This window comes from Trematomus bernacchii, unplaced genomic scaffold (genome assembly GCF_902827165.1).
Source record: "Trematomus bernacchii unplaced genomic scaffold, fTreBer1.1, whole genome shotgun sequence".
In the NCBI taxonomy this organism is placed as follows: Eukaryota; Metazoa; Chordata; class Actinopteri; order Perciformes; family Nototheniidae; genus Trematomus; species Trematomus bernacchii.
In genome coordinates this window covers 4949066-4968536 of record NW_022987662.1, presented here as the reverse complement: position 1 = coordinate 4968536, position 19471 = coordinate 4949066, and the positions used below count along the sequence as shown (strand labels likewise).

At 42.6% G+C, this 19471-nt stretch overlaps 2 protein-coding genes across 2 annotated transcripts; one reads left to right on the top strand and one right to left on the bottom strand.

The window, feature by feature from the left end:
* Window positions 1-94: 94 nt before the first annotated feature.
* si:dkey-12h9.6 (macoilin) lies at window positions 95-9865 on the bottom strand. Its single transcript, XM_034135450.1, has 11 exons — window positions 9660-9865; window positions 7774-7915; window positions 7533-7659; window positions 7143-7266; window positions 6666-6844; window positions 5638-6085; window positions 5404-5562; window positions 4468-4638; window positions 3474-3600; window positions 2618-2792; window positions 95-1981 (listed from the first exon to the last, which is right to left on the bottom strand). Exons 1-11 carry the CDS (start codon window positions 9734-9736, stop codon window positions 1791-1793), a joined length of 1920 nt encoding a protein of 639 aa, XP_033991341.1. The 5' UTR covers window positions 9737-9865; the 3' UTR covers window positions 95-1790.
* Window positions 9866-10467: 602 nt separating this feature from the next.
* LOC117486912 (cysteine-rich venom protein TEL1-like) lies at window positions 10468-16327 on the top strand. Its single transcript, XM_034135501.1, has 7 exons — window positions 10468-10482; window positions 10883-10964; window positions 13321-13397; window positions 13644-13734; window positions 14515-14654; window positions 14874-14968; window positions 16275-16327. The coding sequence occupies exons 1-7, from the start codon at window positions 10468-10470 to the stop codon at window positions 16294-16296; spliced, it is 522 nt and encodes a 173-aa protein (XP_033991392.1). The 3' UTR covers window positions 16297-16327.
* Window positions 16328-19471: the final 3144 nt, after the last annotated feature.

Genomic DNA, 19471 nt, shown 5'->3' with positions numbered 1-19471 from the left:
AAAGACGTTGTACTCGACTGTGCGTGTTTTAAATGTGTTTCCTCTTGCAGAAAAAGCTAATATTGATAACATAATGAACACACACACACACACATTTCAATTGTTTAAATTATTTATACAAAAGAAATCCTCCTGATGCATCAGGGGTGTGATCTCTACCCTTTAGAGCATCACTATTTGAATTATTTGTTCAAAATGTTAAGAAATTGTAGCCCTTGTACAAGTATATTCATGTACATACTGAAAGTCACAATGTGTGCTCAATTAACAGTTGAATAAAACACATTTCATGCTGACAAAACACATCGCCGTACAAAATGACAGCAGTATAATAAAAGTACAGCAAGACTAAAAAATAGTTTTGATATAAAACACCCTAGAAAGACACTCTAAATAAAAAGCTACCAAAATGGCGACATCCAGATCATGAGTGTTTCCAGCTGCGTGGGTATTTTCAATTCTTTACCTTGTGAGTAGAAAATAAATCAAAGGAACTACAAAAACAGTACATAGCACTTCAATTCAAACACATTACTCTTTCACATTAAATTGTGTTTTACTTTCCTGTTTGAAAGTAATGTATATAGGCACAGTAATTAAATTCATGAACCACATTTGGTCGACACCATTCCTCGTTATTAACAACTCCCCTGTCACTCAGGGACAAAGTCACTATCACCATTTCCATTGTTTTACGCCGAGAGCCGCCAAACAAAGAGAAAAGAATCGCCGCAAACTGTGATATCCGTTTCTGGTCACTCCAACAATCAACATCACTGCACAATGTTCTCAAGAAACATCAAGATTTCAACCTGTTTCTCAAAAAAGAACCCTTGTAAACGGCCAACTCTGAAGGGATTCCAAAATGTATACTTATACATACTCTTCTTAAGAATTTAGCATTGTGGAAATTGTTCATAATTATAAATATGCTTTGAGAAAATTCAGATTTAGTTTGGTAAATGTATCATCTCTCTATATTCACATTGAATCTGAGAACATGTCTCAGCAGGATATCTTAATATTTGAATTCGCTTTTCACAGAAGACATTATGAATAATAAATTAACAATGGCTGAATCCCATGAAGCAGTTTGAGTTTCATGGGTTTGTGCACGCTGACTCACTGTCAGGGCTAAAACATTTTAATAAAGCAGAGCCATTGTTCATGTTGTTAGTAACACCTCTGCTTCTCTTTTGATTCGTCCAAATGCCCGCTGTGAAAAACACTTATTGGATGCTTTTATGAACTAATATTCATTTGACTCAAAGGGATAAACACGATAAAAAAAATTAGACCATGTTATTTTGATTGTAGTATCCAGCAGATGTACCATTGCACAAGTGATATTAAAACCTTGTAAGTATTATACTTTTGATTAATTGAAGTGTGAACCTGTGTTTTAAAGCTACAGTAAGTTCGTGGGTCTGCAGGGCAGCAAGATGTATCTTCTAGTACATTATGAACTTCAATTTCCCAAAATCATTTAGATAAATTAACAGGGTCTGAATTTGAAGAAGTGTGCTTTTCTCTGATGCATTTCAACTAGAAAGTGTTAGCTGTATCTCTACATAAAGAGAGATATAGTATTTTGGAGTGAAACACTTCTTGAACCCTTGTAAACAAATAATGTGAACTTGGTACCATCAGTGCAGCAAAAGGCATTCGACTTGTGGAGGTTCTTCCTGTTTCCACCGCTGGCTGGAAGTAGATGACTTCATGGTGTCATGCAGCTCTGTCCTAACAATCTGTGAGCTCTCCCCAGGATCAGACAAAGGTGACGACTTCCTTTATTTCTTCAGGCACTGGTACATGAGGGCTCGTGGGTTCAGCATGTAGCGCTCAGAGCTCAGTAGCTTGGTGAGATACTGCGGCACCGGGGGGCGAGGAGCCATGTAGGAAACCCCCGGGCTGACGGCCATCACCTCGGCGATCTTCTGCTTCATCTCCTTAATCTCCCGGTCCTGCCTCATCACTTTATCTGTCCGACAAACACAGGGAATACATGAGGCTCAACACTGACAGACAGGTCTTATTTAGTGACATTTAAGAGTATGGCTTTTTCTTTAACATACTATACTAAGTCCTTTTTTTTATTTCACATATTTTTCTACATACTATACTATGACCTTATCTTTTTTAACATACTATAATATTACTTTTTTTAAACATACTATGACTTTTTTTGTATATACTATACTAAGTCACGTATATGGCATACTATACTATGACCATCTTTTTATAATTTCTTCATAATAAAACAAATATATATTTTTATAGTAAATATCTTCGCATAAAAATTATATTATACCATTTAAAAAACTTTTCTTACGGCATACTATATTATAAAAAAAAATATTTTGTTTTTGTTGACATACTACACTATAATAATTATTATTTTAATATGCGCACGATACTAAAAAATGTGTTCCTGATATATGACAGTTTTCCTGACCTTTTGATGGCATACTTTGACTGTTTATCATGACTAACAGATACTACACTGACTTGTGAATGGCAGCCAAAGGTCATAGAGTATCTCAATCCTGCCTTCGAATACTGTTTTTTTTTTTATCCAAAGATGAAGTTAAAATTGATGAGTTAAGGGAGTGTGAACCTTGAGCGATCTCCAGCTGCCGGCGAGCGTCCCCCAGAGCCGAGAACAGGTCCAGTTTGATGCGAGTCTCGGCGCTCAGGTTGTACTCCAGATGTTGAGCCTTCTCCTGCATGGCCGACAGAGTGGACAGCAGCATGTCTGTCTCTTTCTCCACACAGCGGTACATTCCCAGAGCCTGAGACCAGAAACACATCGACAGTAAGAACGTGCTTAAAATATCAAAACATCGATCCACCTTGTGTCATGAAAACTGAGGGATTCGATGCTTTGGTCTCCTAAGTGTTTTTGGCTTTTTAAAAGTTGACTATGTGTCTTTTGTGTTCATGATCTTAGGAAAGCAATGCACCTCAGAGAGCGAACATTTTCCATAATGAATTGGCCATCAATTAGATATTGAGATACTCTGACAGATGGTCATTTCTTTGTTGGCAACAGTTTTTAATGAGCTTTTCGTTAACCTGAAACGTTTATTAAAGCAGTGCAACATTTGTATGAAAGACCTGACTTTGGTGTAAGCATGCTTCATGGAGGGAGGGTATGTCACTCAAATGAAATCAAATACAACACAGTACGACAACGTCCACAGCTGAAGTCAAGACGACAAAAACAACCATTCACATTACTACATACTGACATGATGACAAAGTGCAAAAGGTTGACTGCAGGCCAAAATAAAAAAAGATGACTAAATGGTCTCGGTGGATGATTCTGATATATTTAACAAACACAAAGAATCACAGACATAAAAAACCAAATGTAAACAGCAAAACTACATGACCAAACTGAGGACAAGTACTGGACCACTTGAGACTCACAGACACTTAAAAGTTCATTCCCAAATAGAGTAGAAATATACCTCAACATCACTCTCTAGATCTAGCACACGACTCTCTTTGACTTGACACTCCAGCTGTAGTTGTTTGTACTCTGTCTCTAGATCTTTAACTCTTTTCCTTAACATTTGGGTTTCACAGTGTTCCTGCCTGGTGTAGGAGATGGAGAAAATAACAGTTTTCAGCGGTAAGAGAGGAGTTTCATTGGAAAAATACAAAAAGAAACATCTACATATACAATCAATATAGTTACATAAAATGCAAGAACATGTATTAACAGTCTGTACAAAATGTCCTGTGTGCATTCAAGGAATAGTTTGATATTTTCAAAACAAGCTTATTCACTTTGCCAAGAAGATTGATACGACTCTCATATCTGGAGGTTCAATATAAGACTAATGTTTAAGTTAGCTTAGCTTAGCACAAAGCCAGAAGCAAGTGGAAACATCCAGCATAAATCTGTCCTATGGTTATACAGTTCACCAACTAGCATCATCAAAAATGTCTAAAACAAACAAAATAAATATTGGGACTATAGTCAAACACTGTGCTATCCAAAACAAAGTGTGGCATACAGTATACTGAAGCTCCTATCAAACCCCAAGTGGTGTTTTTTCACTCTTCTTGTTCGTGTAAACATGAGAAATGAGACCTAATGTGTTGGTTAGCGGGCTATAGACCTGCTTGTACGCAGAGTTTCCTACCTTTAGACAGAGCCTAGCTATTTCCCCTGTTTCAAATATACTATGCTAATATATGCTATGCTGATATACTAAGCTACACTTCAGCTTCTCACTGAACACACACACATGAGCATTGAATCAATCTCCTTATCTAACTCTTGGCAAGACAGCGAATAAGCATAATTCAAACTATTTCTTCAAATGTTTGGCCGTACACTCACTGCAGCATTTAGTTATACTCAGAAGAAGCGTACCGGTGCAGATGCAGCTCTACTTTCCAGGCACAAAGCCACTTCATCAACGAGTAGTTTGAGGTTTGAAAGGTGTGATTTACCTGTTGTTGAGACTCCGCGCTGTGTTGTTTGCTTCCTCCAGTTTCTGAGCCTGAAGCTCAGCCAACTGTTTCTCCACGAAGAGTCTGGCCTCCGTCTCTGCTCTCGTCTTTTTCTCCAGCATGGCGCTGCTCTGTTTGTCCCTCTGCTTGGTTTTAGACAGGCACAGAACCCTGAAGGAAAAGCGTTAATCTTACTTTGCATAATGTGAAAGACCAAAAAGAAGTGGGTTCGTTTGAGATTAACTTCAGTGTTTTAGAAACAAACTGAATCATATGTAGTTGCTGCAGAGCACCTTGCTTTAAAAACGGTAGCATGTCTTATCAGAAGTGTTGCTGCTGATCAAAGCTTTGCATAAAGTGCTCATCTCAGACCAGATTTAGAGCCTCTGGCTGTGGATGAGGGTTTGATGTGGGAAATGTGTTGATAACTCATCTGTGATTGGATGGACGATGTAACAAAGTCATGTTCTTAAAGCATAGAGAAAGCATATGTGTTGTTCCAGATAAAACTGAGACACATTTAGGCTACTGTGTAAAATTGAGAAATGCACTCATTTAAGGGCCCCAAACTATATAAATAAAACATTTTAATACAATTTGATATTCTCATGAATTGAATATCTCATGAAAGACTTCAGTCAAATGTAAGTAGCTATCATTCATTTATGGATGAGAATTATGGATGAGAATTGTGAGCCACAATCCTTCAAAATAAAATATGACTTGATAAGATATGAATTCCATTTTAAAAAGAGAACCATCAATCTCTGTGAGGATTAAAACATCAGCCCACAAACGGTCTGCTTTTCACAAAGATGAACACAGTGTTTCTGCATGCATTCATCCCTGCCTTTAGGGTTTATTTATAGCCTGATGTAATGTGTTGAGCAGCCCACAGGAGGAGCCAAAGAGCTGAGGATCTGCAGGATGACTCACTTGCTCTGGAGCAGCATGTTGGACTGTCTGAGCAGGGACACCTCTGGCCTCAGGCTGCGCTCACTGTTGGTCAGGTTGCAGACGTGGCTCCTCAGCTCCTGCTCGCTCTGCCGGCTCAGCTGCAGCTCGGCCCGCAGCCTCCTCAGATCCTGCTCCAGCCTGAGAGGAAACAGGAAGAGTTTCAGGAAAAAGCTACGATTTCACGATCCCATGCTGAAGGTACTGATGGCGTACTTGTTCATCTGCTCAGCGTGGTGATTGCTCTTCTCTGGGACGTCCCGGTTGGGGCTGACCGTCTTTGAGCTGGATCTCTGCTTCTTCTCCGTCCTCCCTGCGGGGGGGGACGGAGTGTTTGTGCTGCCTCTGCTGGCTTTTGGCGAGGAGCTTTTAGCCGCCCGCGTAGCTTTGCTTCCTGGCTCATCTTGAGGTAGATTTTCCGGGGTTGTGGAGGATTCGGGTCCTGCTGCCCCGCAGGGAAGCACATCTCTGGACTCACCAGGTTTGGATGATAATGGCCGCCGGTTTGATTCAGCGGACTTCCCCTCCAGCGCTCCCTTCTCTGGCGCTCTCTCCTCGCTGCGGATCTGGAGGCAGTCCACGGTGTGAGCCTCGTCAGTGGCCAGCACAGCGCTGTTCTGACACTGATACTGAGTGGACTCAGGCTTTATCTTCCATTTAGAGCCTGCAAATACAGGCAGAAAGAAAAATACATGCAATTTTATCACTCTCACTGAAGTGTGGAAAAACAGAGGAGAACGTTCTGATTGTTGGATTAAGATATTACAAATATTAACTGCAAACCAAAGTAAATGTAATGACATTCCAATTGCGATATGACTCACACTATTTGAGAAAATTATAATATTTGTGATTTTTTGCAAGGACCTGTACCAGGGGAGAAATTACATTGCGTACAAAATACCTCATTTTTTGACTTACTCTTTAGATGTTACCTGCATTTTTTTTGCAGTGATCAGTTCTCACTGCCTGAAGATTTTATGAATTACTAATGTATTGTATTATTACAATTCTATAAAATCCCTGAAGTTCAGAGGAATCATAAAAATAAAATTACGTTTATTACATTTACTTAACACCTAACTTTGTGAACAACAGTTACTGGCAGATTTTTCCACACGTTCATTTTGAATATGCAGTATACTTGGGAGTGCCGATCGTCTGATGTCATGAATAAGGAACACCCTGCAGATTGTAAGAATGGTAGAGACATGTGTGTGGTGAAATGTGTGCAGAAGACTCACTGCTGCTGCCATCTGTTCCCGTCTTTGGGAAGACCTGCAGGCCTGGGGGGAGCGAGTGCTGCAGGAGGTGCATGTGGAAGTCATTCTCACTCTGCACAGCTTTCTGAATGCGCAGCTTGAAGATGTTGGTGAAGTAGCACGTGGCATCAAACCCCAGATACACCACAGGATACCCAATGCTGGAACCAAGGGGGGGAAACAACACAGTGGGAATATGAGTGCAACATTTAAAAGAGATATCACATATTGGCAAGCAGAACACACCCAATGTCTTTCATTTGTTACTTGGCAGCATACATGTGAATCTAGTCTTTTATACTTTTGTGCACACACATCCAGCTTGACTCATTATATCACACAGAGAATGAATCAAAGTTGAATACTAATGCAGTTCATTGCAGCTCAATTCATTGAATGTAAGGAATATACATTCTGGATATTCTTATAAGGGCAGAGATTTGTGTCGAATGAACATACCAGTGTGCAGCAAAAAGATGAGACAGGTTTGCATGAGAGGTTTTAAGGTCTTTTAGTCGGAGTGACGCCTCTGTGTAGACGAGCAGAATCCACAGGGACACCGTGGATATGCAGATGCCTTTCTCTGCAGAGAAATATCAAATAATTAGATGTGATGGGGTTAAAGGGGTCCTTGTTCAAATGAAAATCAGAGCTAATTCACTCAAATTGGTATTTACACACTATGAAAAGCTTTATCAGATACAATAATATGCCTTTTTCAGGATTTGTTAATGGTAAACGCTGCATATATATTATAAAGCAATATATACAACATATAATTAGGTTATCTTTTGTGTGGGACATTTAACAACAAAACAAACAATATTTCCACGTGTCCAAATGTCTCACCTGTGTGCCATATGTAATTGAATAACACATAAGTGCTTGCCACAAAGAACAGCCAGTGCAAAGGAACAAAAATTAAACAAAAGATGTCCAGCGTGAAGGCAGCACAAACAAAAACAACACAAATAGCCTGCAGACAAAGAAAGAAGAAAACACATTAATTTCAGTCAAATGCACTGGAAACATTATGTTGGATTATCATTATCTGGGCACACAATATAAAATCCCTCAGGAGGGTGCTCACCAGCCCATGGCAGTGGAACGTGGTGTAAACGCTCCCAAAGAAGAGCCAACAGGGCCACAGGTACTCCAGTCTGAACTCAAGGATGAAATCTGCCAGCAGCACCAGCATCCACATCATCATAAACTTCACGAAGGTGTACGCACTGCAAATACACAGATCATAAAGTCAAAATATTTTCATTGTTAATTAGTCTGATGATTACTTTCTTCACTAATTAGTAACTTATACTATAAAAAATAATAAAAAAAACTTTGATTAGTGTTTCCTAAAGTCCAAGATTCAAAGATATTTGAATTCAAAGATATTTAGTTTGCACACGGTCAATAATGAGTAAAGAAACATTTTCATTTAGGAGGCTTAATTTCACATTGTTTTGTTTATTTTTCAATTAATCAAAACCAACAAATATCAAAATTGTTGGTAATTAATTTAATAGATCACAACTAATTGACTTATCTTAGTAGATCTAGTACATTTCAATTGTATACATAAAACATCATTATGGGATGAACATACTCTGGACAAATGAATAACAAATGTGTATTCTATCTCGACTGAGATATTTCAGATACAGCGAAGCCTCTTCAGCCAAAGCATTGAAGGCACACAGAATCCAAAACAAAGCAGGAAATCCTCGTTGCAGAACCTATAATTGAGCAGCTGCGTCTTAAAACTGCAGTCCGTCCTTTTTAAGTAGAGACACCACAGAACAATGACTGCTCCCTCATTCGTTTTGTCGGGCGACCACGAGCACAACAGGAGCTTTGCTTTCCTCCTTTGTTCTGCACATCACATCACCCCCTCTTTGTTTGGTTACCATGGCAATATTTCATCTGGAGGAGAGAAGGAGCACCAGTTTCCTCCTGCACATGAGAGTTAAAACCCTCCCTTTTATTGTCACTGTTACTAAATGTACTTGAAATGATCTAACATGTATTTTATAATAAGAGGAAAATGCTAAATATGCAACAATAAAAAGTAATATTTCATCTGAAAGAGTTAAGAGCTTTAATTATTCACACGAGTTCTAATTACCCTTATAGGTTACTTAAAATAGTGTGTTTTAATTTCACCTCAAAAAAGCAATATTTAATTTGTAGGGGTAACTAAAGAAAGAAATTGAGCGTTACTGCATGTTAAATTCATCAAATAAGTTCAAATATATCTTGTGCTATTAAGAAAAGAGTATTTTAATGAATTTGTATTTTATCAAAGCTGCCAAATATAACAAAAAATATGTATAAAAAACATAAATTCCCCAATAAAAGGAGCAACAATTGTAAATGTGATTACAAATTCAATCAAATATAAGCCAGTGTTTATATTTTGAAAATACAGTGCAAGCTATTAAACTGATTATTGAATTTACTGCCTTGCTCATGTGAAACAATGCACGCTTAAAACAAGTGGTTTCTTTCTCCTGAGGCAGTCTTTCTTGTCTGTACTCTGTCTAGACGCTTACAAATGATGTGCAAAACGACCTGTGCTTCTTTTTAAGCCAAGTAGCAAAATACAGTGAATCAAAACAGAGCATTAATTGTGCAGTAATTCGGCCTAATTGTGTGCGCAAGGAGACAGATTAAGCAGATGTAACATGCCTGAGTGGAAGCAGGCCGACGTTAACTTGCACAGCTGCTGATTTCTGTCTTTCCGTAAACAATGTCGGGTGAAGTAACTCGCGCAACATTTTGTACGCTCGTGTGTGTGTGCGCAGTGAAATCCTAACGGAGCGTGTTAAAGCTGCACACTGAGACATATAAAATGTGAGACACGGGATGAAGTGATGCGAGGCAGACAGGTGAGCTGGATGACGACGGCTGAAATTTACACAAAGACGACGGAACACCACAACAAAAGCAGCAGCCTCCTCCGCCAGGCGACGCTACCTTTCAGAAAGCTTCTCCGTTATTTTCAGCTTTTTCATTTTCCGTAGCCTGCTCGCGTCCACGTATCGTTTCTTCATCTTATGGCTTCTACTCCCTCCGTGCTGTAGTTTTCGCTCCGCAGCAGCAGAAGCGGCAGCGGAGGCAGAAAAAAGAAGCAGAAAATAGAGGAAGCAGATCCTCGAGGATGTGCAGCTCAACCTGTGATGATGATGATGTCTGGAAACAGATACAGGCTATGCGCATGCGCAGTGGGTGTTGTACCTACAAGTGTTCATCGCAGGAGGGGAGCAGAACAACACACTGTACACACTGTACCTAATGGGTTAACCCGTTCGTGTCCGAAGACTATATTTAGTTTGAAAAGGATAAATGATGCAACCTTTGGACAAGTATCTAACAGAACAACTTGGAATTTATTTTTTCAAGTGAAATCGACCTTTTTTCAATAGCAAAAAAGAGAATGTTTAAAAAAACGCTGACATTGTGTTTATGCATGTTAATGTCAATATAAATACAATTTTGATTTGGTTACATAAATCCCTTGTGGGAATTCTTCATCAATTTATAAACCACAGTTTTATTGCCTTTAACCGTTTTTCCAGATTTAATTCAATAAAAAGTTATTGATTTAAAGAAGAAAAACATTTTCAATTCAACAGTCCAAGCTCTGCAAACATGTGCAAAATGACCAAAATGACTGTGTTAAAAATAAAATAACATAAATCAGACTATAAAATCGAAGTTGTGCGATAGCAGCTAGTTGTCCCTTTGGATATTTATGTAGAGATTAATGTCAAGTACTCAGATTATGGTGAAGGCCAACGTGAGGTCATCCCTTGATGTACAAGATATATGAAAAAAACGAATAGGAAGAGACTGGAAGATTTAAAAACACACAGGCCTTTCAAATTAAAAAGATCATAAGCTGTCAAGGACACGAGTGAAAAATCTTTGTATATCTTATCAATACTTCTAATTTAGTTAGCATTTTACTTTTGTAAATTGCACACCCTCTGGTCATAACGAGGGGTTACGTATGGTAACCCCTTGTTATATAAGCACAGGCGGAGCCCTCTACTGGACTCTATGGGTACTACCCCTTGATCATATCACGCAAGCATTCATCCACTGAGACTTCTATAAACGTAGCCGGCCCCGGGGCGGGCCTACCTGAATGCGCGCGCATCTCACCGTATAAAAGGAGGCCTCTCCTCTGCCCCTAGGCAGGCGAGGAGAGCCCTCCAGCCCTGTATGGGCCCAGCGCGCACTACGTCCCCCGGGACCCTCCAGGGGGCCTGGAAAAATGTAAGCGCATTACGCCCGGGGAGGGGGTCAGATCCACAGGTCCACCTCTGCTCTCCCGAACTGGACCCAGTCCTGCTTCACCACCTCCGGGTGAAGCGCCCACTCGCCTGTCAGGGAGCCGCCCCTTGACACGAGGTCGGCCCCCCTGTTCTCCAGTCCCGGGATGTGGAGGGCTCTCAGAGATAACACCACCTCTGAAGCCCATAACCACAGTTTCTCCGCTGTGGTCAACAAGGCAGCGGAGCGGACTCCGCCCTGCCTGTTGATGTATGCCACTGTGGTGCTGTTGTCGCTCTTGACCAGTACATGTCTCCCCTGAATCAAGGGCTTGAAATGCTGGAGGACCAACACTACTGCCCGTAGCTCTACTGTAGGAGGTTGCTGTGCCGTGTTTCTGTTAGAGACCAGCGCCCACCTATAGCTCTCTTCAGGCAGGTCCCTCCCCATCCTGTTCTGGATGCGTCCGTGAACACTGTGATGTAGGAGGTCACCCGTCCCAGTGGAGACCCCCTCCGGAGGTGATCCGGGGACCCCAGAACCGGAGGTTGCCCTCCACCGAGGGGGGGATGGTCACCAGACGTCGTTTGTGTCTCTTGGGATCTAAACGCAGGCTGGAGAACCACCTCTGCAGGCGGCGCATATGCAGTAACCCGAGCGGGACCACAACGTGAGCAGACGCCATGAGACCCAGAGTCTGCATGATAGTCAAAGCTGTCACTGTTGCCCCCTGTCGCAGCCTGCGAACCGCCCGAAGCAGGGACGCGCGTCTGCTCTCTGACAGGGTGGCGCGCAGCGTGCCTGCATCGAGCACCACTCCCAAATACAACGCCTGTTGGTGAGGTATGGGGGTGCTCTTCTTCCAATTGATTGCAAAGCCGAACTTGGTTAGGTGTAGGATCAATTGGGCTGTGCAAAACATTGCCCGTTCCCTGGACCTGGCCATGACTATGAGGTCGTCCAGATAAAAGAAAACTCTCATGCCGTGGGCGCGCAGCGGTTAAAGCGCTGTGGCCACACATTTGCTGAACGTGCGTGGGGATAGGGAGTAGCCGAACGGTAATCTGTTGTACTCGTAGGCTATCCCCTGGAAGGCAAAACGCAGATACTTCCTGTGCTCTGGAGCAATTTCTACATGAAAGTACGCGTCTTTCAGGTCGATGGTGGTGAACCAATCGCCCGGCTGCACTAGCCCCAGTAATTGTTTTATAGTTAACATGCGTAATTTTCTGCAGGCAATGTGCCGATTCAGGCTGCGGAGATCTAGAATAGGTCTGAATTCTCCTGTCTTCTTGAGAACCAGGAAGTACATGGAATAAAGACCCTTTTCTCTGTGCTGAGGGTGCACGACAGACACCGCCTGTTTTTGCACCAGGGCCTGAATCTCTGCCGAGAGGAAACTCATCTCCTCCTGGGATGTTAGATTTACCTCTCGTATGCCTTTGAATCAGGGGCCATTGGGAAGTTTTCCCGGTGGGCCGCTGTGCGTGGGCCGGAGGGCCAAAAAAAAAATTCTGGGCTGGGCCGTTTTGATAGGCCACCTATGTTCTATCTATCAGATAGTTTCACTTTCACACATCAGGCCCGTAGCAGCTGTCACTGCGCAGTGAACGATCAGGAGTGAGTGACTGAGAGACCTAGCTGGCAGTTGCTTACAGATGGATAAACAAGCTCCAAAGCGTAAAGGCGTTTTTGTATAGTTTGTGTATACAGTATTGTAGCGAGCCCTGGGTTCAGAGGGAGGGGCTTGCATAGGGGAGGGGGGGGGGTTGGCAGGGAAACGGGGTTCAGGGGGAGTGGCTGTACCCATAGGATAGAAAAGGGGGAAGTAACGTCTGACTCAGAGGTCGCGCGGCTGTGGAGAAGAACGTGTTGCCCACATTCTGTTACTGAGTTTAGGCTCCACTTGCTGTTCAAATAAATGTTGAAAGAAAAAGTAAATCTGTTTACAGTTCTGTTTCATATGGGTGTTGAGAGATGTATCCATAGATTTAGTCCCTAATTTTGCTCTCAAAGTGCACCAGATTGATGCATTTAACTTCAACATTTAAAAAAAAATCTTCCCGGGGGAGCATGCCCCTGGACCCCCCTAGAGGAGGTGAGGTCCACCTCCTGCCCACACCCCCTGTTAAATTGTCTCACCCACATTGAGGATGCTTCCTACGCCCATGTTTTATTCCATGTGTCAAGTCAGGCAAATTGGGTCCAAATGTTATTGCATCAATGATCTGTTAACATTAAAATCACTAAATATATGCTGTAACTATTTTGCTCAAGGCAACTCAAGGGCTCAGGTAATGTGATTACTATATGAATAATGGTCCAAAATAACATTAAATGCATAGGGTTTTTTGTTAAGTAACATACTTTCGTAGGCACAAGCACAATGATCTGAGAAGAAATGTTCAGCCTACTGCCAGCAACATGTTGGAAATGGTAATATATGGATGTTGCATTCAAATTATTTCACAACTTCTAAGGCATAGTGTGCTTCATTGATCATTATTCTGAGCATGGTTTCTCATTTGATCTAGCCTATTAAAGGTTGATTTGATATTCCACATTGTTCCCTTGTGCAGAATATCAGTAGAAGATAAAATGATTTCCAGACAAGCACACAGCACCTGTAGATTTGCTGGTGTTTTACTGGTGGTCTGCGTGTGCTGATGTGTCCCCCCCCAGAGCTGGAGCAGCGAGGCTGCAGCCAACACTCAGAAATGGGCCAACACCTGCTCCATGAACCACAGCCCTGACAGATCCAGAGTGATCACCTGTAAGTTCATTATATAAGTCCCCATGTTTTAAAAAAAACTAACAAAAAATGTACTTTACTAAAAAGTCAGACACACTGTCATTTCACAAACAAATAGGTAGGTGAGAACTACAGTGTTACTCAACCAGGTTGTATCATAAGCTGTAGAAGAAATATGATTATATTGGCGATGATCGGACTAGTCCTTAGTGAATAATTACGTTAAATATGCCACCGTTGTGAAACTTAGAAGGTCATGCGAGATATTGCTTAAAGAAATTACAGTTTTTGAACATGAAGTACATTCATTTTAGATCTGAGGGGAACAAACATAAGTATTTTTTATTATTGGTTTTATGAAGTTGTGATTTTTGTATAATGGAACAATTTTTGCAATGTATTGTATACATTTTTAATCAAAAAAGTTGTATTCCGCATATGTCATGCCAGATGTGGACAAAATGAGTGCCTAATATTAAATAAGAGTATAATTATTGATGAGATTAATTTAAAAGCCACAGCGTTGGCTCTCAACCCAATCATGTAATATTTTAACTACTCCAAATATGATATTTCGCTATCAAAGAACTACATTAACAATAGAGGAGGGGGTAATAGATGAGGCAGAGCAACACATAAAGCGGCCATATGTCCTTAGAATGAGAGAAAGGGTTGGTGAGGGTTCAACTCAATTTCCTGACGACGACGATTCCCTTTTAATGTGCGATCAAGAGTTGAGCGTACATTTATGATGGTTTTTAACAAGACTAAAGTGTCTCTCTCCTCCTCTTCAACCTTCAGCTAGCGGCTGTGGAGAGAACCTGTACATGTCCAGCTCCCAGGACCCCTGGAGCAACGCTATCCAGGACTGGTACGACGAGGTGCAGAACTGGCGCTACGGAGTGGGATCTAATGGACGAGTGGTCGGACATTACACACAGGTACAATTATATCTCAGTTTGTGGAGCACTCTGACTAACTTGCAAACAAAGAAGCCAACACTTTTGAGTGTATTTAAAGGTCACATATTACAAAAAGTGAGATTTCCAAGTCTTTTGTGATTTTCAAACATACTCAGTATCCCAAAGAGACTATGAAAACAGTATTAATCATTATGATGACCTCCTGCTGATTTGATTTTACTCTTATTCTCTGCACAGGTTGTTTGGTACAGGTCCAACAAGGTTGGCTGTGGTGTGGCGTACTGTCCCAACTCTCAGTACAAGTACTTCTACGTCTGCCAATACTGCCCACCGTGAGTAAAACATGTCTTCCCCTCTTTTTCAAATGAAAAGTCCAGCATACTTTCTCACTTAAAAATAACATTTATATGAATATTGATGTATGAGTCCATTGAGTTAAAAGGAAACAAGATCAAGTCCCATGATGTATTATTAAATATATTTGGAAGTTAAGTAAGAAAAAAGAAAAGAAAAAGCTTTCAAAAAAGTATCAATCTTTTACATTATTTTTCTTCTCTGATAAAAGTGCTATCGTTTTTTACATTTTAGACTATGGTTGCTTACTTTTCGTGCTATTCTAATACTAATGATATAGAAAACTTCATCAGTATAATTAACTAGAGACACAAAAAGCACGGTGATGCTTTGCAGTAATGAGAAGTAAAACTGCAATTTGCATCTGATTTGTCTTTCTACACATGCTGAGTAGTCATTAAATAATAACTCAAAGTGCTTTGCCTGCTCAGATCATATTCGTGACATGTTTGGGCTGAGTGTGAGTGTCTATTGCTGTAAAGTTTAATATTTGATGCTCTGGCCTACATTACAGCGGAAACTTCCAGTACGCTCGCCCCTACAAATCAGGACCCTCCTGTGGTGACTAAGTGCCGTGGCAAATACTGCACTGCGAGACTTCATCTTATCAACAACTTTTAAATAATAATGGATGATTGGAGTACACTTAACTACACAAATTATGTTATAAACGATTTCTTAAACTTTTTTTTTACTGCTTACATATACACTAAATGGGGCATAAAAAAACTGTTGAATTAATAGGGTTTTTTTTACATTTATTTAAGTTGTGTTCCTTTTAATTATAAGCAGGACAATTAACCGCAAAAAAATGTCAAAGGTGACACAATAAAATCCAAAACGTTCCATTGCCGTCATTGTAGAGTAATACTGCAGGACTAGATTCAGTACATTTGAATGCACACTTGTTCAAGGGAAATGCATCTTCCCTGGCTTTCTCATGGCTTAGAAAACTCTAATTAAAACCAAAATTATCACAAGTAAAAAAGGTAAAATAAAATAAATACATGTATTACTAGATTCGTTTAAATTCAGTGAGTGGAGCCAAAAAAAAGGTTTCTTTAAGCACAGACGGAATGAAAATGTACTTCTTTCAGTATAACCTTGTTTACTTCCCGGATCTCAATGTAATGATGTAGATTTACTTTGACGTCAAACAGTGAGATCATTTCTGCTTTAGGAACATATTTGAGAACAAGTTGAAAAACTCCAATCTTAATATTGAGCTCTCACATTATATATTTGTATTTATGCATTCATTGTCCTTTCTCTTGTCTCCTGCAGCCAACCCCTGTCCCTACGCTGATAAGTACAGCAACTGTCCTGATCTGAAGCAGCAGGCGACCTGCAGTAACGCCTCCTGCAAGTGCACCTCTCAGATCATTTAAATGTCCTCATGGGCTCTGACATATCAGTCAGATTCAATAAAAGATACTTCTCTTTAAGGCGTGTGTCCCTTTGCTGATTAATAAAACCTGGAAATAGTTGAGCGTATTAAACCAAAGAATAGAAAGGAAGTGTCCTCTGGCACGGGAACCTGACTAGGTGTCACGATCTGTCTGTGTTGTGTTTTGTCTTGTCTTTTTCTGTCTTTGGTTTCCTGTCTTATTTTGAAAAGTGTTCACCCCCTGTCTTGCCTGTTGATTCCTGTCTGTTTTCCCTCCTACCTGATTGTCTGATTGTGTTCACCTGTTGCCCTTGTGTTTCTCCCTCCTTTACCCAGCTGTTTCTTGTTCCTTGATTACCCCTCCCTGTATTTAGTCTTGTCTCTTCCTGTGTTCCCCGGTCGGTTCATTGTTTGTTTGTCCTCCCTTCACGTCACGCTTCATGTTTGTCTCTCCGGTCTTCCTCCATGTTTCTCACGGTCAGTTTTTGTGTTTGTCAACCAGCTTTTAAATAAAGCTCGCTTTTTGTTTCAAGACCTTTTTTCAGTTTTTGTAGTCTGCATTTGGGTCCTACCTTTTTCCGCGATCTTACATAGATCGTAACAGAATGAACCGACCAACATTGGACTCAGCAGATTATAATTATTTTTTATTCTCCAGGCGGAACGTCTTGCGTACTCTCTAGAGTACCTTTTTTATACCTGGTATGACGCCACATCTATACGGGGTAGAGTGACTGCTTTGAAGGAGGCACGCCAGGAGGTTGCTCGCAAGCCCTGGCTCAGGGGTTTGTTGCCTGAGTGGCTACATCTTTTTACATGTAGTCCTGGAAACTTTTCTCAAGCCTCTAACCCTTTCCTGGGATCCGACTACTGTCCTGTTGGAGGTCCACGGCGTCTCCAAAAGGCCTCTAAGAGACGCAGGGCCAGGATTCCAGCCCGTGCCCCAGCAGCCATGGTTCCAGCTCCAGATCTGGCCCCAGCAGCCATGGTTCCAGCTCCAGATCTGGCCCCAGCAGCCATTGTTCCAGCCTCAGTCCTGGCCCCAGCAGCCATGGTTCCGGCCCAGTTTCGGCCCCTGCTGCCATGTTTCTGGCTCCAGTTTCGGCTCCAGTACTGGCTCCCCGGCCGACGCCAGCCCCCCGTGTTTTGTCAGTGGTTTGGCCCACTCCAGCCCCTCGTGTCCTGTCGGTGGTCCGGCCGACTCCAGCACCTCGTCTCCTGTTGGCTCGCCGGCCGACGCCGGCCCCCTGTGTCCTGTTGGCTCTACGGCCGACGTCTACCCCATGTCCTGTTGGAGGTCCCGCCCAGCAGACACCTGTTTTGTCGGGGGATCTGCCAACCCCATGTCCTGTCCCGTTGGGGGTCCCGCCGACTACTCTTCTGCCGGGGGTCCTGCCAACCCTATGTCCTGTCCCGTTGGGGGTCCCGCCGACTACTCTTCTGCCGGGGGGTACTGCCAACCCTATGTCCTGTGCCGTCGGAGGTCCCGCCGACTACTCTTCTGCCGGGGGTCCTGCCAACCCTATGTCCTGTCCCGTTGGGGGTCCCGCCGACTACTCTTCTGCCGGGGGTCCTGCCAACCCTATGTCTTGTGCCGTTGGAGGTCCCGCCGACTACTCTTCTGCCGGGGGTCTTGCCAACCCTATGTCCTGTCCCGTTGGGGGTCCCACCGACTACTCTTCTGCCGGGGGTCCTGCCAACCCTATGTCCTGTGCCGTTGGGGGTTCTGCTGAGGGTCCTGCCAACTCCACGTCCAGTGTCGTTGGGGGTCCTGCCGACACCTGTTCCGCTGAGGGGCCTGCCAACCCCATGTCCTGTCCCGTTGGGGGTCCCGCCGACTAGTGCTCCGCCAGATTTCCTGCCAACACCAGATCCTGTCCTGTTGGGGGTCCCGCCGACACCTGCTCCGCCGGATTTCCTGCCAACACCAGATCCTGTCCTGTTGGGGGTCCCGCCGACACCTGCTCCGCCGGGTTTCCTGCCTACACCATATCCTGTCCTGTTGGGGGTTCCGCCAACACCTGTCCCGCCGGGGGTCCTGCCAGCTCCATGTTCTGTTCCGTTGGGGGTCCCGCCAACATCTGTCCCGCCGGGGGTCCTGCCAACTCTGTGTACTGTCCTGTTGGAGGTCCCGCCGACACCTGTTCTCCCGGGGGTCCTGCCAACTCTGTATCCTGTCCTGTTGGAGGTCCCACCGACACCTGTTCCACCGGGGGTCCTGCCAACTCTGTGTCCTGTTCCATTGGGGGTCCAGTCGACACCAGCCCTTGCTCCATCCGGGGTCCCATTGACACCAGCCCATGTCATGTTCAGGATCTCGTCTACGCCTGTCTCTTCCTGTGTTCCCCGGTCGGTTCATTGTTTGTTTGTCCTCCCTTCACGTCACGCTTCATGTTTGTCTCTCCGGTCTTCCTCCATGTTTCTCATGGTCAGTTTTTGTGTTGTCGTTTTCTGTGCTACCGTTTCAAGTTATGCCATGTTTTGTCTACCAGCTTTTAAATAAAGCTCGCTTTTTGTTTCAAGACCTTTTTTCAGTTTTTGTAGTCTGCATTTGGGTCCTACCTTTTTCCGCGATCTTACATAGATCGTACCACTAGGCAAACAAAACCTTCAGGAGCAGGCATCCTTTGACTGTACGTGAGGAGTAGACTCACCAAGAGGAAAGAGAACACTGAGAGGGTGGATTTGGCACAAGTGGGGAGGAAAATTAATTTAAAATGGATATCCTATGGCTTTGCCAAGAAATAAACACAGTTTGTGACCACACCTGATTGCTGTGGCTAATAAGAAAAACAGATATTCAAAATGCCTACTCGTGTTTTCCTAAATCCTATGTCACAGCATCAAGCTGAATAATCATAAGTAGTTATTTACTATTTAAAATATGTAACTGACTGTTGTTCTAAGACCACTGAAATCCCAGTGTGTTTTATTATGATACACTGATAAGACCCAGGTAGATTTTGGGAGGGCTTCCTGTGGAATCCATGCTGCAATAATTCCAGAGGAAGGCGAAAAGGTAACTTCCTGTTAGGATGACATCCTGTCTTTAAAACACACTCCTTCTAATTTTAAAAGAAAGTGTTTAGCATCT

Bases quoted from the DNA above. Each gene is read 5' to 3' on its own strand.
- si:dkey-12h9.6 (XM_034135450.1), bottom strand. From the start codon at position 9,736: ATGAAGAAACGATACGTGGACGCGAGCAGGCTACGGAAAATGAAAAAG. The intron at 6,845-7,142 runs GTATGTTCATTC...CCTTGGTTCCAG, and splicing joins CATCTTTTTGCTGCACACTG to CATTGGGTATCCTGTGGTGT. The intron at 3,601-4,467 runs GTAAATCACACC...CTCCTACACCAG, and splicing joins GCGCGGAGTCTCAACAACAG to GCAGGAACACTGTGAAACCC.
- LOC117486912 (XM_034135501.1), top strand. The intron at 10,965-13,320 runs GTAAGCGCATTA...TTTTTTGTTAAG, and splicing joins TCCAGGGGGCCTGGAAAAAT to TAACATACTTTCGTAGGCAC. The intron at 14,655-14,873 runs GTACAATTATAT...TTCTCTGCACAG, and splicing joins TGGTCGGACATTACACACAG to GTTGTTTGGTACAGGTCCAA.